The sequence below is a fragment of the Rhinolophus ferrumequinum genome, chromosome 18 (assembly GCF_004115265.2).
Source record: "Rhinolophus ferrumequinum isolate MPI-CBG mRhiFer1 chromosome 18, mRhiFer1_v1.p, whole genome shotgun sequence".
Lineage (NCBI taxonomy): Eukaryota > Metazoa > Chordata > Mammalia > Chiroptera > Rhinolophidae > Rhinolophus > Rhinolophus ferrumequinum.
Genome location: NC_046301.1, coordinates 44,399,836 through 44,416,021, shown reverse-complemented (window position 1 = coordinate 44,416,021; position 16,186 = coordinate 44,399,836). Strand labels below are relative to the sequence as shown.

Below are 16,186 nucleotides of genomic sequence, written 5' to 3'. Positions count from 1 at the left end.
ATGTTCCCTGACTCCCATCACACTGCCAGATTACATTTACTGTCATCAGAGCTGCTCTTTGGGATCCAGCTGATCTGAGTTATGGTGAAGTTGCCTACCATTATTCATACTAAGATCAACTAGTTGTAGGTAACAATAATAATAATAAAAAAAATTTTTTTAATACCCCTCAGACCCTTAAGGAATGATGATGTAGCCATTCGCTTGAAGGGCTCAGTAATTCTAAAATTACTGGCTTGCATTCTGCCTCTAACCCATGTTTTTATCGTTTTAACTTGTTTTCTTTTTTTCAATAGAGCGAGCACTTTTCATTTTTGGGTATTAACAATCAGTCCAACCTGACAGACATGCGGTGTCGAACTACCTTCTACACAGCACTTGGGCGTCTCCTCATGGTGGATTTAGGTACTGCAGTAAATCCTAGAGGCTCACGAAGTAATCTGGCATTGTTCTAAACTTGTACCTGAGGATAGAAAACTAGATGGGGGGAGGAGGAGGTCTTTTCTGTTGTTTCAGCAGTAGCAAAGCTATCTGAAATAACAGTCTGATTTCACCAAGAACAGATCACGCTATCGTGGTCCCTGTAACTTGAAGAGAATAACAATATGGGCCTGAAGTTTTCAGCTGATGTGCAGTGGTTTTAAAATTCTATTCATGTTTCTCATCTGTAAAATAAGGGAAGTGGGAATTGAGATTCCTAAATGCATCTTGTTGGCCAGATAACCCCTCCACCCCACCTGAAAGGTGCAACCCACCTGAGATTGTCAAGAAAACTTTATTTCCCAATTTGGTAGCACATATGAACCCAGAGGGCATAAGCACTGGTCTAGCTCTAGTTGTTATATTAGCAGTTTGGAGCCAAGTAATAACTGAAGCAGAATGGCATTATCATAGTTTTCAGCTATTTAAATTCTACTAAAATGACATTATAAAAACCTTCTAGGTTTATGAAAGATAACTGAAAAAAAGTGTGAATAAAGTCTCCACAGGCACCTGATTCAAGTTTGAGTCTCCTCTAGTTCACATACACCAGACTCAGTCCTTCCTCAGCTGCCTATAGTTCTCACTTGAGGAAAAATAAATACAACATAGTACCTTATACACGTATGAACCTCTGATATTCTAGCTCGGGATTGAAAAAAATTGCACATCCCTGGACTAGATGATCTCTGCCACTTTAGTTTAAAAAATCTTTTCTGTATATACATTTTATTCTGAAATTACTACTAATACCTGTTGCGATAATAAAGGGCCCCTTGAATTACCTTTGGGCCTGCTCATCTTTCTGACCATCTGATTTTCCATACACACGCAGCTTTGAATTCTGTATATTGAGGTCATACCCTCCTTATTTTCCTTACAGGAGAGGATGAAGATCAGTATGAGCAATTCATGCTGCCACTCACAGCAGCATTTGAGGCTGTGGCCCAGATGTTTAGCACGAATAGTTTCAATGAGCAAGAGGCGAAGGTGAGTCCTTCACCCACTGACTGACCAGCTTGTGGTTGAGGGCAGTCCCTGATAGAGACTAGATTAGCAGTACAGAAAATGGTGCTTACGCATAAATTTTCCACTGATTCAGCTTTTTGTTTAATCTCTTGGACTCCCGGAATTTTGAAATAGAAGAGCCAGTGTAGATTTATAAACTCTCTTTTTATGTTAAAATGTGTTCTTAAGCAGCCCTTAGGATTTTTTAAGTTTTCAAATGTATTAGCATAAAGTTATTTTATGTTTTTGCATTGCCTTTTATATCTCTGTTGTATCTTTAGCTTGGATTTTTAATACTCCTTTTTAGTGCTTCCTCTCTTTTTCTAGATCAGTCTTGCTAGAGATTTCTTAGTTTTATTAGTCTTTGCAAAAATAAAAATAATTTTTTTTTTTGCTTTGTTTTAGCTCTGTTTTATCTGTGTTTTCTGTTTCATTCATCTCTTAATCTTTATTTTCACTTATTTTCCTTGGGATTATTCTGTTCTAACTTCTTTTCAGCCCTTCTTTACTAATGTAATCATTTAAAACTGTAAATGTCCTAGGTATATTATTCCAGAAGTTTTTTTTTCAAATTGTAGTAAAAAAACACATAACATAAAATTTACTGTCTTAACCATAATTAAGTGCACAGTTCAGTGGCATTAAGTATATTCATTGTTGTGAAACAGGTCTCCAGAATCCTTAAATTTTGATATGTAACATTTTTATTACCATTCAGTTCTTTGTATTTTCTAATTTCCATTAAGATTTCTTCTTTGACACATGAATCATTTAGAAGGGTTTACAAATTTCCATATATATGGAATTTTAAAGTTACTTTTAGTTATTGATTTCAGGCTCTCAGAATTGTCATTTTTAGATTTTTGCTTTCCTCATCTTTTTGCTTCATGTACATTTGCTCTCCTTAGCTATAAGATCTCAGTACCAAAACTAGAAGACACTGTGCTATTAACATTTGTAGGACGTTTTTGCAGTGTTAATAATGACACAGACTGCATTTTAGAGCTACCAAATAGCCAGGGGCATTGCCCCCCAAAATGCCAGGTTTGACCTGACATTCTAAAAATTTTTTTCATCTTTAGAAAGCCTTTTAGTTTTCTGTCTCCGGGTCAGCAGCAAACTCAGAGAGCGACACCACTTCGTCCACCTCTCTCTCCTCTTTATATCAGTGTTTTGGAGTCTGAGGTAATTACCATTCAAAGCTAAGTTAGTGTGGAACATACCAGTAATGTAGGCTCGACTGACAACTAATATTAAGGATAATTGAGGGATGTCAGTAAATATCAGCCCTTTTCCTTATCACATTATTTCCATACAAAGCAAGTAAAATTAATGAAAAGAACCACCATGGCCACAAACTACAGCCATTACCATATCTTTGTCACGCCTCATGTAACAAGTCTTTTAGACTGACCATATCTTAGACTTGAAAACCGAGCTTACGGTATCAGTTTAGGAACAGAACTGTTCACTTAAAGCAGGCTGTTAACAGAGATACAGTCATTTTTGACAAGCAAGTCAGTATCCCAAATGTGCTACGTCCTTTAGCCAACTGATGACAGCTTTTAAGAGCAATCTTATTACTGTTCAAGGCCTGCACGTAAAAGTTGTATTGAGAAAGAGAGCATTAGATTTGGAGTCCTAATCCTGGCCCTCTTGCCACCTAGCAGCATGGCTGCGGGCAAGTTACTGGACCTCTCTAGGCCTCGGTCTTTTTCTGTAAGAGTACAGTGTAGCCCTTGACGACTGCATTAGACACGTCGCTGTTATTTGCAGGCAGCCTGTGGCCTCCTTTGTCTTCCTCCTGGCAGAGTCTCCGTTGGAGGTTGTATGGTGCTGCTGGTACCCTTGTGTCATTAGGTTTGGTCCCAGGATATGTGTCTCTTCTCCTTCTTCTCGTGTGGACCTTTTTTCCCTTTTTTTTTCTTTTTTCTACCTCTTTTTAAATAAGCTTTTTTGCTTTTCCACTTTCCATGTACGATTTATTACATTAATGTCTTAAAACTTAACCGTCTCTATTTTTGCTGTGATAAGCCAGGAAATATCCCTTTTTCTTAGTATAACAAAGTTCCAAAACTAATTGTTCAAGTGAAAAGATTTCATTTTCGTATGGAAGAGATCAATTCTGAATATTTCGGAAAGAATACTTGAATGATGGGAGGAAGAATTTGATTACAGATAGGTGAAGTCCCCGTCAAGTGGTTATAGGTTTGCTTTTTCTTCTATTTTAACATATTTTTGCCTTCTACAGCGAACTCTAGTTGGCCTAGTAAGAGACCTGAGAGGGATAGCTTTCGCCTTCAATGCCAAGACCAGCTTCATGATGCTATTTGAATGGATGTATCCTAACATATCATAGCAAGGCTTAACTAAAGTGTGCATGGGTGATGGCGTCATCGGGGAACGAGGGGGTTCCTGGGGTGTGGGGGTGTGTGGGGGGGGGCTTCAGAGAAGGTGAAGAGTTACCCAGAAGGCCCACCGTATGTCTTGTAAGCTGCCATTCCACAGTGGTCTAATGCATAATGCTGCCTGCTCTCGTCACTGAGACAGAAATAAATGAGGTGGTGTCCCAGCTTCCCTGGGACCCAGATACAAATGCCTGTGGAACTGATACACGTGGGAAAGAAAGACATCTCAATCTACTAAAACAAGACAGCTATACTAGGAATTAGAAAGTCTAATATTACTGACTTCATAACCTTGAACAAATTTCAAATCTGAGCGCCTCTGTTTCTCCAATAGTTATATAACAGAAATAGCTGACTCCCTATCATATCACAGAAGTGGTAAGGGATGAATAACAGTATGAAATATATTGTGCTCTTCAGAAGAAAGGCATTATGTAAATTGAAAGTGGATTAGTAGATGCCTGTCACAAGTTAAAGGATATACATTCACTTTAGCACCTTCTGGTTAGAAAGACTCCAAGATTAGCAAGCAAGAGATAGGAAATGAGAAAACTGTAATTTGATAGTCCTGTGCTTGGCCAGTGCTGAGAATTATTTTAAATTCTGTACCTTTCTGGATTCAGAATTCTTCCTTAGCTTTTTATTTGCAGATATCCATCCTACATGCCAATTCTCCAGCGGGCGATTGAGCTGTGGTACCATGATCCAGCCTGTACCACACCTGTGCTCAAGCTGATGGCTGAATTAGTTCATAATAGGTAAGCAGGAAGAAGATTTTCAAAGGGCAGAACTGCCCCTTTATCTGAGACAGCCCTAAGAGAATTTGCTTTATGTAGTGTTTTGGGCAGATTGTGGAAGATAGTAAGGTTCACTGCTATCAAAATTTGAAAACCTCTAAAAGTTTATGTATGTTTTTGTTTGAAAGAAGGGTGTCCCAACCACACAAAGCCGTATCTGCTTGCAGGAAATTAGTCACTTTGAAAAGTGTCTCAAGGTATACATTCTTGTAAGAAGTGAATTTGGCAACCAAGATTCTGATTTCCCTGCCCATATACATAAAAGTTAACATTTGATAATGATGCCATGTTCATCACATTTCATAAAGACGATTGCGAGTGGTACAGGACACATTAGAATACCCTTTCTTAAGAAGGGTGTTTGTTAGGCAAATTGCAGCAGGATCGGTAAAGATTTACTTGAAATGAGAATGATTTCCAAAATACCAAATTTTAGATTTGCCCAACAATTTAAGGAAGAAAAAAAAGAAAAATCTAGCACCTTAACTTCACTAGAATTTTAGGTCTGTGTATCTATCTGCCTCTCGAGGCACTGCTGAGAGAATAATTTTTCAAACTACCTTCGGGAAGGAGGGGGTAATATTCAAAGAGGCTATAGCCTACAGTCAAGAGTTAATTCATTTATAAAATACATATTTGAGAGCATCTACTCTTTGCCAGGCTGTTTCTTAGCTATTGTGCCAGATAAAACCTCTGCCCTCTTAGATGTTACATTCTGGGGGGATGACAGACAGTAAAACAAGTATGGACAATCATCTCAGACGATGGTAAGGACTATGAAAAAATTCAGGTTATAAAACGGACACTGAAGGAGAAGAGGGTCAGAGAAGGCCTCTCAGAGATGGTGATATTTAACCTGAGATCTGAATGACGAGAAGGATGCTGGTGGCCCTACAAAGAGAAGGGAAAAGAGCATTCTCAACAGAGAAAACAACTGCAAAAGTCGTGATAGGAGATGAGCTTGCTTGCTGGGACTTGAGACAGAAAAATGCCACTGGCGGGAGCATGGTGAACGGGGCAGGCCATGGTGGGTGGGCTCAAGCATGTGGGCAGGGGCCAGACCACAAGCGACCTGGTACAGCAGTGGCACAGAATGAGTATGTATGCCCGTTCCAGTGGGACACTGCTGGAGTATTTTAAGCAAGGGGTTAAAGTGATCTCATTTACATTATTTAAATGAATAATTCTAGCTACCACATGAAGAAGGGGACTGCAGGGGGCAAGAGTGGAAGCAGAAGGACTATAGGGCAAGTGGATGGATTCAGGGCATATTGTAGAGCTAGATCTTGATGGGGTCAGCATGGGGAGGGAAGAAAAGAATTAAGAAGGACACCTGAGCGTGAGTCCTTACAACTAGAGTCAGTGAAGCTCATTAAAAGGTAGAGCGAACCAAAGAAGAGCTGCTCTGGTCTAGGGAACAGTCAGAATTCAAAACTCAGGTTGTTTAAACTGTTTTCCTTCCCTGCCTGACTTGGGTTGTAGCATTCCCAGTCCCTTTGCGTCTTCTCTTCTTATAAAGTGGTAACTTCTTATAAAGTGGATTTCACTTAGTTGCCACTGAAGCTATAAAGGTAAATGTCGATTAATGTCTAAAGGCTGTGATTTGGTACTACCAAGAAGTGATGGTGGTAGAAGGTTTGCTTTCATCAAATAAAATTCAGAAATTTAAGAGAAAAATTTTATCTGCTGCCTCTTTTTTTTGTTTCCTTGAAATATTTTCATTTAAGTGTGCTCATTTCATGAGCAGCAGAACTTGAATCTAGCATATTGGTCTTCAAGATACAAGCAATAACTGGTTAAATGGCTTTGATTAACTTGGTTATTTCACATGAGGATAGGTAATCTGCACATGTTAGTGAAAAAAGAATCACCCACATACCCAGATAAGAGCCTGGAGTACCCGTCTTCCTTTCTGTCCTGTTCGTCTGACTTTCTGTCCTGTGTTCTCTGCTCAGATCCCAGCGACTCCAGTTCGATGTCTCTTCCCCCAATGGCATCTTACTGTTCAGAGAAACCAGCAAGATGATAACAATGTATGGTGAGTGCTTTAGAGGAGCGTGCCCCTGGAAGTGAAATCCAGTTCCATCGCCACACTCTGCAGTAGCCCGGACAGCACTGCCGAGAGTGCTGAGTTGCTCATACATTTGTTTTATAGTGTCAGCTGCTCTAAGGGCCTCTGGGGTAGGAGGGTTGTGTTGGTATATAAACTATCAATTGTAACGTGGTTGAATAAATATGTATATATATCGTGTCTACTCAGGCAATCGCATCCTGACACTAGGAGAGGTCCCAAAGGATCAAGTCTATGCACTGAAGCTCAAGGGCATCTCCATCTGCTTCTCCATGCTGAAAGCTGCTCTCAGTGGGAGTTATGTCAACTTTGGAGTCTTCCGTCTCTATGGAGACGATGCCCTGGACAACGCTCTCCAGACCTTCATCAAGCTGCTTCTCTCTATTCCCCACAGTGATCTCCTGGTAAGCCTTAAGCTTCACTGAGAGGCTCTGAGCCCCTCGTCATGGTCAGTCTTTCCTTGGCCTGAGACCATGATTGAATGTTTCTCTGGAGAACGATAAGCTAGCTCCTACTAGGTCTTCTGTTTTCCCGTCTGGAGGGAACTCAGCTGATGGTTGTCCTCCTGTTGGTTCCTCCACAGGATTACCCCAAACTCAGCCAGTCTTACTATTCACTACTGGAAGTCCTGACCCAGGACCACATGAACTTTATTGCAAGCCTGGAACCTCACGTCATCATGTATATTCTCTCTTCCATCTCGGAAGGACTTACTGCACTCGGTAAGCACCTGGCTGGCTTGGGTGGGTGATTGGCTTTCACCACTTAACAGAAAGAGAGGCTGTTGCCCCGGTATCCAATAGGATTACTGCTTTGAGGAGTTGGCCCTACCAACAGAGTACATAATTCCTGGGTACATTCTCATCCCGCAAATAACTTTCGTCCCTTCCTAAGGAGCAGGCATGTGCTTGGGCACTGAGGGTACGGTGGTTAATAACACACAGTCCTGTCCTTTCCTTTAGGAGCTTTTTATCTGGTGGGTGAAACAGACACATAAACAGGCACCTGCTGTTTACTTACCCAGTACAGTAGGGGGAGTAGGAAGTACAATCTAAACTGGATTTGAGGAGGTGGTGGGGTCAAGGAAGGCTGGCCAGGAGAACGGCTTTGTGTAAAAGCGTATGTGTAAAGCTGAGCAGGCGTTACCTGGTTAGTGGGGGAGGCTCCCGAGCAGCAGGAACAGCAAGTACTAGCACCTTGAGGCAAGAAAGAGGCAGAAATCCAGGTGGCTGCACACCCGTGCAGAAAAGAATGAAGAAAAACAAAACTGGAAAGAGAGATAGGCACGTCCCATCTGGAGAGGACAAGGGGGGCCCTTTGGCCATATGAGGGTGTTTGGATTCTCTCCAGAGGTCGTAGAAGCTGTGGAAGAGCTTTAGACAGCCAGCTCCGTAAGTTTTTGCATTCTACTCCAGCTGGTTCCTGTCAACCTTTTTGTCCCCAGGTTGCCCTCCAGCGATTTCAGTAGGTGTATATGTTTTCAGAGAATAAAATACATTTTTATACTAGGCTGAACAAAACAAATAGGAGTGTTAAGTCAACTGCAAAGTAATCATGATACGTTGCAAATGCATAGGATGACTTTTGGGTTGTGCTGTGGTGAGTTCCCCACACACCTGTGCATTTTCCTCCAGCTGGGTGCACAACCATTTCAAGGGCCGTCCAACCCTACCTTGGAATGCGGTTTTATAGCTTGAAAATAGAGGGACTTCTGCGCAAACGAAACAGAATGGTTTACTCTTAAGAGTTCACCCCTTAGTCCTCTGACCTGAGCCTTGCCTGGTCAGAGCTCTGTCCACAGGCTTGCTGCATTGTCACCTTAGTGACATGAGTACATGCCCATAGCCCCACTTCCTCCCCAACTCCCCGCGCCACACTCCCCCGAGACACTTCAGAGATAAACAAAGGAGACAGTAGCCTCCCCGAACAACTGCAGGTGTTGATAGGCTATACTACGCTGGGTTTAGTGACGTCCGCCAGGTAACTCAGTGTGGGCTCTCACCTCTGTCTTTTTGGGGTCTAATCACAGCCCTTCCAAACACTAGCAGTGAGATCTTGAGGCAAGTCATATAACCTCTCCAAACTTGGGTGGACTCACTTGTAAAATGTTACGTCTATATCCTGGAGTTCTCGAGAGGATCGGTTAGAGATCATATCTATAAAACCCTCAGCACAATAACTAACACAAGTACTTGCTGTATGTGAACTGCTTGTTACTTTTTATGAAGCAGAGGACATACATCCCCACCACGATGAGTCATAATTTCACTAATATGTACTTATGTTATTATCATACACTCACTTTGAGACGTAGAATTTGACCTGTGATGGGGTGAGAGGTTCACAGGAAGCCTCCCGTGCAGAGGCCATGGCTCAGCTGGCCACAGTCTGACTGGACCGTCTGTGGGATCTCCGCTAAGGGCAGTCGGTGTTTGCCCAGGTCACCATCAGCAGGTCGGGGTCCCTGCTCTATTCCATCCCTGCCCCTCTTTCTTCCAGACACCATGGTATGCACAGGCTGCTGCTCCTGCCTGGACCACATTGTGACATACCTCTTCAAGCAACTATCACGTAGCACCAAGAAGAGGACGACGCCCCTGAACCAGGAGAGTGACCGCTTCCTGCATATCATGCAGCAGCATCCAGAGATGATCCAACAGGTAAGGAACGTGAGGGTTCGGAGGCAATGTGGGGTGTCCCACAGTGGAAGAACCTCTCTGTGAGGCGGGGAGGCCGAGCAAGAGGATGAGGCTGACTAATCTCTTACCAGCTGAATGCTGCCCAGGTGAAGTTTATACCTTAACATTGCAATTTTGAGTGTGCTGAGTAATCATTAGATATACAAAATCTGAAAAAATCAGGTTCTGAATTATTGTGAGTGTCACACCAACCCCTGTGCTTTGGGCCGATCCCATGAACACTCTTCTTTCATGGCAATGACTTTGCTCACTCGTGGCAGCAAATGGAGCACGAGTTGGCAGGATCCAGCCATAAAGCTTGTACTCCCATTTGCAAAATAGGAAAAGAATGCAGGACAAAGGGAAGTAAGCACAAAGAGATCAAACTACGTGTTGCCGTCACTTCGTTTGCATGCAGTATCTTTTCAAAAATAAGATGTGCAGAAATATACTGGATAAAAATAGATAAGAAAATGGAATTATTTAGATTTTAATCAATAGTATTTTAACCAATCTCACTTTTGTCTACATTGTTCTCTAAGGAAGCAGTGAAATAATTCGCATTCTTATCACGTCCCCCAAATGTTATAAAACTATGTCCTCTCACACATCACACAAGTTCAAGGAGCTGTAGTACAAGGTGATTGCACTGTAATCATTTGCTTCACCCATCCCATCCCCCAAACCTGGGTGAACTGGGAAGGTCCATTTTTAAATGAATTATCAAACCTATTTAAAGAACAGGAAAGGAAATGTCTTAGAAGAAAAATTTACCTTGTAATAGAAAATTGAAGGTATAAAATAATTTGGTTTACCCTGGACAGAAAAAGCTCGTCACCCTAAAAAACTCCTCTATTTGGAATTTGGAATTCTCTCCTGGGCAGCCAGCCACACAGTAGGTCACTGCCTCAGATTCTCGTTTCTAGATGCTGTCAACGGTGCTGAACATCATCATCTTCGAAGACTGTAGGAACCAGTGGTCTATGTCCCGACCCCTACTTGGCTTGATACTACTTAATGAAAAGGTAGGAGAGCCCGCTGCCTGGGCCCAGAGCCAGGAGCTGGGGTAGGCGCGTAGGTTTCAGGGCGCTGTGAGAAACACTTACAGAAACACCCACAGTGCTGAAAGAGGGAAAATGGACCGTTGTTGAAGCATATCCTATTCGTGCTTTGAACAACACAATTAACTGTTAGAAGTCAGCACGTGGGGCAGTTCAAAGGTAAAGGATGAGGAAGTGTTACAAGGAGAGAGTGTATCTGGAGATCAGAGCACCTGCGACCTGAGTTCTGGTTTCAGCTCTGCCATAAACAAACCTAAGTAAGTTTAGAGATTCCTCGAAAAGAAGAATCTGGATCAGGTGGCCCTGATAATGTTCACAGAGTTTAAATTCTTGATTGTTCAGTAAGCTAAAGACATTACCATGCAGGTGCTTGCTTGAATTTAAAAAAAAAAAAAAAAAAGGCATCCAATTTTAGTAGATATTCCATTTTGTCTTGGCGAAGAACACTTGTTGGACCCTACAGATGATGGAGAGCTAATCTGCCTTTCCTGTCTTCTCTCCTTACCCTGTCTCACTCCTGGCCCCACAGTATTTTTCTGACCTAAGGAACAGTATCGTGAACAGCCAGCCGCCGGAGAAGCAGCAGGCTATGCATCTGTGTTTCGAAAACCTGATGGAAGGCATAGAGCGAAATCTTCTAACAAAAAACAGAGACAGGTGAGTGTAGAGGGCCCTGCGAGGAAGTCCTAGGCAATTGTTGCTTTTCAAATCACTGAAACGAGGGACTGTTCTTGACTTTTCGAGGCCATTTAAGCAGTGCTATGCAGTAGAAAAGCAAGCCACATTGAGTAATTTTAAATTTTCTAGTAGCCACATTTAAAAAGGGTAAAAAGAAACAGAAAATTCGTTTTAATATATTTTATTTTAACTCATCGTATCCAAAATAGAATTAATATTTAAAAATTAAGAATTTTAACATTCTTTTTATATTAAGTCATCAGGATCCTGTTCAGATGCTAAATTTTCATCAGAAGTACTTGATTTGTACTTAGATTCCATAAAATTTAGTTGACAAAGTAGATTCCCATACTGAAGTTGTTCCAAACTTACTTCGAAGTCTCCAGTAACTGAATTGAATGTCAGATTTTTCTAAAATTAATTTTCATTTGTTTAAAATATGGCATTTTAATTTAAAATTATTAAGATGCAATTGGGGAACTGAATTTTATATTTCATTTCATTTGATTCAGTTCCTCAGTTGCACTAGGCAGAGTTAAAGTGCTCAGTGGCCACATGTGGCTGGGGCCTACCTATCGGACAGCAAGCTCTGTGCTGTAGTCTCTTGGCATTAAGAAATGAGGTAGCTTCATTCTCTGCCTTTGTGAGGGTTACTTCCTGCCTCTGTCAGTGAGATTCCTTTTGTGCTGCCATCAGCCCAAGGTGGGCCTCAGACCCCCCCCAGATCTGACCAGATCTCAAGGCCTGCCACCAAGTTACCAAGTAGAAAGGGGGACAGAACTAATCCAGTTTTCCCTTAGTCTTAAGACTGAGTTTTATGGACCTTAGAAACAACCCATCAATTCATACCTTCTGCCTCTGCCACTTGTTTGCTAGAAACGTTTTAGGCAAAGACCTTTCCCTTCCACCCTACTCCCCCAACCTACATGCGTCCTCTCTTAGGTTCACCCAGAACCTGTCAGCATTCCGTCGAGAAGTCAACGACTCGATGAAGAATTCCACTTACGGCGTGAATAGCAATGATATGATGAGCTGACACCTCCTTGGACTCTACCTGTACAGAGCAGCGTCCCTTTGGTCTGGCCCAGAGGGGCGAACAATTACAAGGGAGAGGGCCTGGCTGATCCTGGCTCCCTCCTCTGGGGTGTGGGGAAAATGGCACAGGTCAGCTAGCTGTTTCCCCAGGGAATAGGGGTGTGAGTGCACTCACTCGGGGGCAGGGCGCTGCTGGTTCTTGGGGGATGGGGTGGGAAGGGTGGTGGGAGGAGACAGAGACACAATATGTGAGACTCCAGCCCCCTCTCCTGGGGCCACCCGAGGGGGGAGAACCCCCAGTGTCCTGCCACAACCTGCCTTGTATAAACATGTACATTTTTTCATAACATTTTGAACAAGGTTTATATTGACTCAAGTTTAAAAACAAAAAGTGTGACTGAAAAATTTTTACAGAGTCTAGTGCACCAATGCTGATGTGAGGGGTTGTGTATGCGAGTGAGGAAAAAATGTGTATTCTGGTGGCCTGAAGCTTTACTGGACGAGGATGTGTGAACGTGCAGAGATATATTTAGTGACACAGTGTAGAGAGGCAAAAAAAAAAAAAAGTAAAAATTCCAAATGTATATTTTTTCTTATTGACCTTTCCTTGCCCCCAAATTATGCCTTCCTGTTACTGTATTTCCCTTGTTATTAGGAACTCGAAGCCATGCGGAGCACCGGCCCTCCCCCTTCAGGCATAGATGCTGCCCGAGGTCCCTCGGCCTCTTGCAGTGCCGGACAACTCCAGCTAAGTGTTTGGTGTTCTCAGCTTCACCCTTTTTCCCACTTTGCTTACCCTCATCCTCAGACAGATGCCTCTTGCTTTTAAGTCGGATATAACTATGATTTAGGGTTCTTGGTCTCTGTAAAGGTGGAGACCAGAGAGAAGAGATGGAGCCAGTTGCTCTCTTCCGGAGCTATCTGGATGAGTCCACCAGAGGCCCGACTGCGTGTGGCCAATAACTTTGTCTTCCCCAGCCCTTGAGGCAGTGTGTGTGGATGTGCGCGTGTGGATATTTATATATGTACCCTGCACTCATGAATGTATGAACTGGAGGAAGTGACTACAGTGGAGGGGTTCTTAATAACAAGGTCTGCCTAGCATGAAGTATTTAACATTCGCCCACCCCCTTAAAAATATACATTTTTTATAAAATGAAAACCATAATAAATGTTTTGACTATTTTAAAAAAATTAACCTACAGAGGAAAATTAATGGAGAAAGCTATTTGCCTTGTACTTTTTCCACAATTGTTGCTGCTAGTTGTACGCATCTCTAGTTCAGCTCTTGCCCATGGGACACTCATCAATTAGGTTTTATTTTTATTTCTCTCCTCTACCCCCAGAAACAAGCCTGTTAATTTTTTCTTCCTTCTCCTCTGGCGACTGTGTGGTGAATCCTTTCTTGCGTGATCAGGTTGCGGATAGACTTGTAAGGGTGTTTGCTGCATACAGTGTAAGCATTGTGACCGCCAATAAACTTCAATGGTTTCTACTGACCCGTTTCAGCAATCAAGTCTAGTGTGTCTACAGGGACATTTCTCACTGAACACATGAAGTTGTTTGAAACATGCATTCTTGAAAGCCAGTGAATGATAGGGACCCCTCAACCTTGTGAAATTACCTTGTTTCTCATTGGACTAAGTGTGACTCGGTATGATTGGTTTAGTTGATATCCACACACACACCATACAATTTAATAATCTACAGTAAAGACTTTGTTACATTTTTTCATACCATTTTGACAAACGAGGTTTATATTGACTCAAGGTAAAAAACAAAAAGTGACTAAAAAGTGTTTACAGATTCTGAACCAATGCTAATGTGAGGGGTTGTGTATATGCGTGAGGAAATAGTGTATATTTACACATATGTTATGTGCTTGTCCACAACTCTAAAAATGAAGTCACTCGGCCTCTTTACTAGCTTCCAGGTAATATGGCAACCAGCAGAGAAGTGATAATTGCAGAAAGTCCAGTTTTGTTAATGGGCTGACATCTCCTCTAATGTAGATTAGACCCTTACAAGTTCAAAGATAAAATGTTAGCTCCTACACTACTTTGCAGACCTCAAGGGCCAGAATCATCAAATGAAGAACACTACAGTTACCAGGGACTACTTCTCATCCCCATACGACATGGTACTTAGGTATGAGGGACTGTCATTGCCAGAACATTGGAAAGGATCGGTACAGATAGGAATCGTACCTTGATACAGATTTCTGATGAATCACAGCCTCTAGAGTGCCACTCTTGTCTAGGTGTACTGCTGCGTTTCCTGTCTTCTGGGTTCCATCTTGAACCTAAGTTATTTCAAAGGCAAAAAATTATATCCTAATGACTAGAGGCAGATAGAGGTGATTCATCTTAGCCAAGTCGGACTCGAAGCCTAATAAAAATGTAAAGTGGCCAGGCTTCCTTAATATGCAAAACTCTCCAGTCACATTACCCCAGTGACCTGGATTTCTAATTCTGTAGTAAATAAGACAAATTTCTCACAAGTACCTGAAGACCCCCTCCTCTTCCTCAACGATCCTGAGATGCTGACTGATCAGCAAAACCAGACCCCTCCCTTCCCTTCCACAAAAACGATTTCAGAAGCAAGAAACACCAGAGGTGGTTGTCTCATTGTGGCCCAAGCGCAGTCCAGTCATGACAAAGTGCCATCGTTAAAATCTCCCACAACCACATCAAAGTTTTTAAACAGTGAAGCTGTTTCTTGTGACCATTACAAGAGGGGACATCCCCCAAAAAAGTATTTTTTCCTGGTCAGTTAGTTTCACGATTCAACCTAATAAATGTGAATACCAGTTGTCTTTAAACTTTATAGTTTCCCCAAGAAATCATGTGGTTTTATTCGGTTAATAAATGAGTTTATTAGTTTCTAGGCGATCCTGGGCAGTATGGTCATCAAGTCCAGTGCTTTAGACAGTGTTTCCTGACACACGTCGTACCTTACAATGAAAACACCTCAAGTCTATTGCAGTTATTAAATTGTAGTATGCATGTATACATTTGTTTTGTTGGCTCTGCCCAAGTAAGGATTATCTACTGTCACTAAAGAATAAATCAGACAAAGGAAGAAGAGGTTTGGCTCAGGGTCAGATTTTAGGTTCTTATAATTTAAGGAATAATAGTTTTATATTCTGCAAACATGAGCTTAGTCTTAAGAACTTGTTTTTTCCCCCCAAGTGGAAAAATGTTCTGGTATTTTATGAAATTTCAACCAAGTGCAGAAACAGACCACCTTCCAAAATATTTGTGGTCATTGGGAACAAATTGAATCTAGAGAGCCAAAACACCTCTATATCCTATCTGCTCCCAGCCAACCCTGCTCCCTACTCAAGATTTTTGGCTAGATCTACAAAACTGTGTTGCCATGTAATGCTGCCAAAGTGCCAAAGCAAAAAAGGAGAGCAAAGATAATTACAGGGAACCTGCAAAAACCATAAATCTGATAGTAAGGCTTTGAAAAATGTAAATGTTTACAACTACTTAGAAGTCCTAGTTCTTTAAATATTTTTAAAATTGAAAGGATAATGTACTCAACCAGCCATAATTAACACAACTGCCAATTAGGTGCTAGATAATGGCTAAGAATTCTTACCTCAATAGCTTATCCCTGAGTTCTGTTACACCCACCCTGTGTGTCTGATACCCTAGAATTCACTGGCAACCACTTTGGTGTATTTCAGGAGCAGTGGGTCAACTAAAGAAATCAGCTGTCAGACAGTGGGATATTAAATGATCAGACTGGAGGACAGAATCAAGCTTGGAATATTCTCCTTAGAAAACTCTTATGGTTTTTCAGGACAGGCAGACTGCTGCTATCTCATTCATCAAATACTTAGCATCCACGATAGGCCAAGTACTTTTTGACAATAAGTGACCGCAAAGGAGACAAAAGAAAAGCAAAAAACATTTGCAAGGCGAATTCATTGCCATTCTTCTACGTAAGATTCCCTCACCAG

The 16,186-nt window shown here is 41.8% G+C and overlaps 1 protein-coding gene across 2 annotated transcripts in view; it reads left to right on the top strand.

Moving 5' to 3' along the window:
• The window catches only part of XPO7 (exportin 7), a 77,049-nt gene extending 63,334 nt beyond the window's left edge, over window positions 1-13,715 (top strand). For both annotated transcript variants that reach the window (XM_033134101.1, XM_033134100.1), the window contains exons 18-28: window positions 297-405; window positions 1,364-1,470; window positions 3,740-3,828; window positions 4,547-4,654; window positions 6,649-6,731; window positions 6,954-7,168; window positions 7,348-7,486; window positions 9,264-9,424; window positions 10,369-10,467; window positions 11,033-11,160; window positions 12,124-13,715. In XM_033134101.1, coding sequence (XP_032989992.1) covers window positions 297-405; window positions 1,364-1,470; window positions 3,740-3,828; window positions 4,547-4,654; window positions 6,649-6,731; window positions 6,954-7,168; window positions 7,348-7,486; window positions 9,264-9,424; window positions 10,369-10,467; window positions 11,033-11,160; window positions 12,124-12,217 — 1,332 coding nt within the window. In that variant the 3' untranslated portion in view covers window positions 12,218-13,715. The remainder of the gene's footprint in view (window positions 1-296; window positions 406-1,363; window positions 1,471-3,739; window positions 3,829-4,546; window positions 4,655-6,648; window positions 6,732-6,953; window positions 7,169-7,347; window positions 7,487-9,263; window positions 9,425-10,368; window positions 10,468-11,032; window positions 11,161-12,123) is intronic.
• Window positions 13,716-16,186: the final 2,471 nt, after the last annotated feature.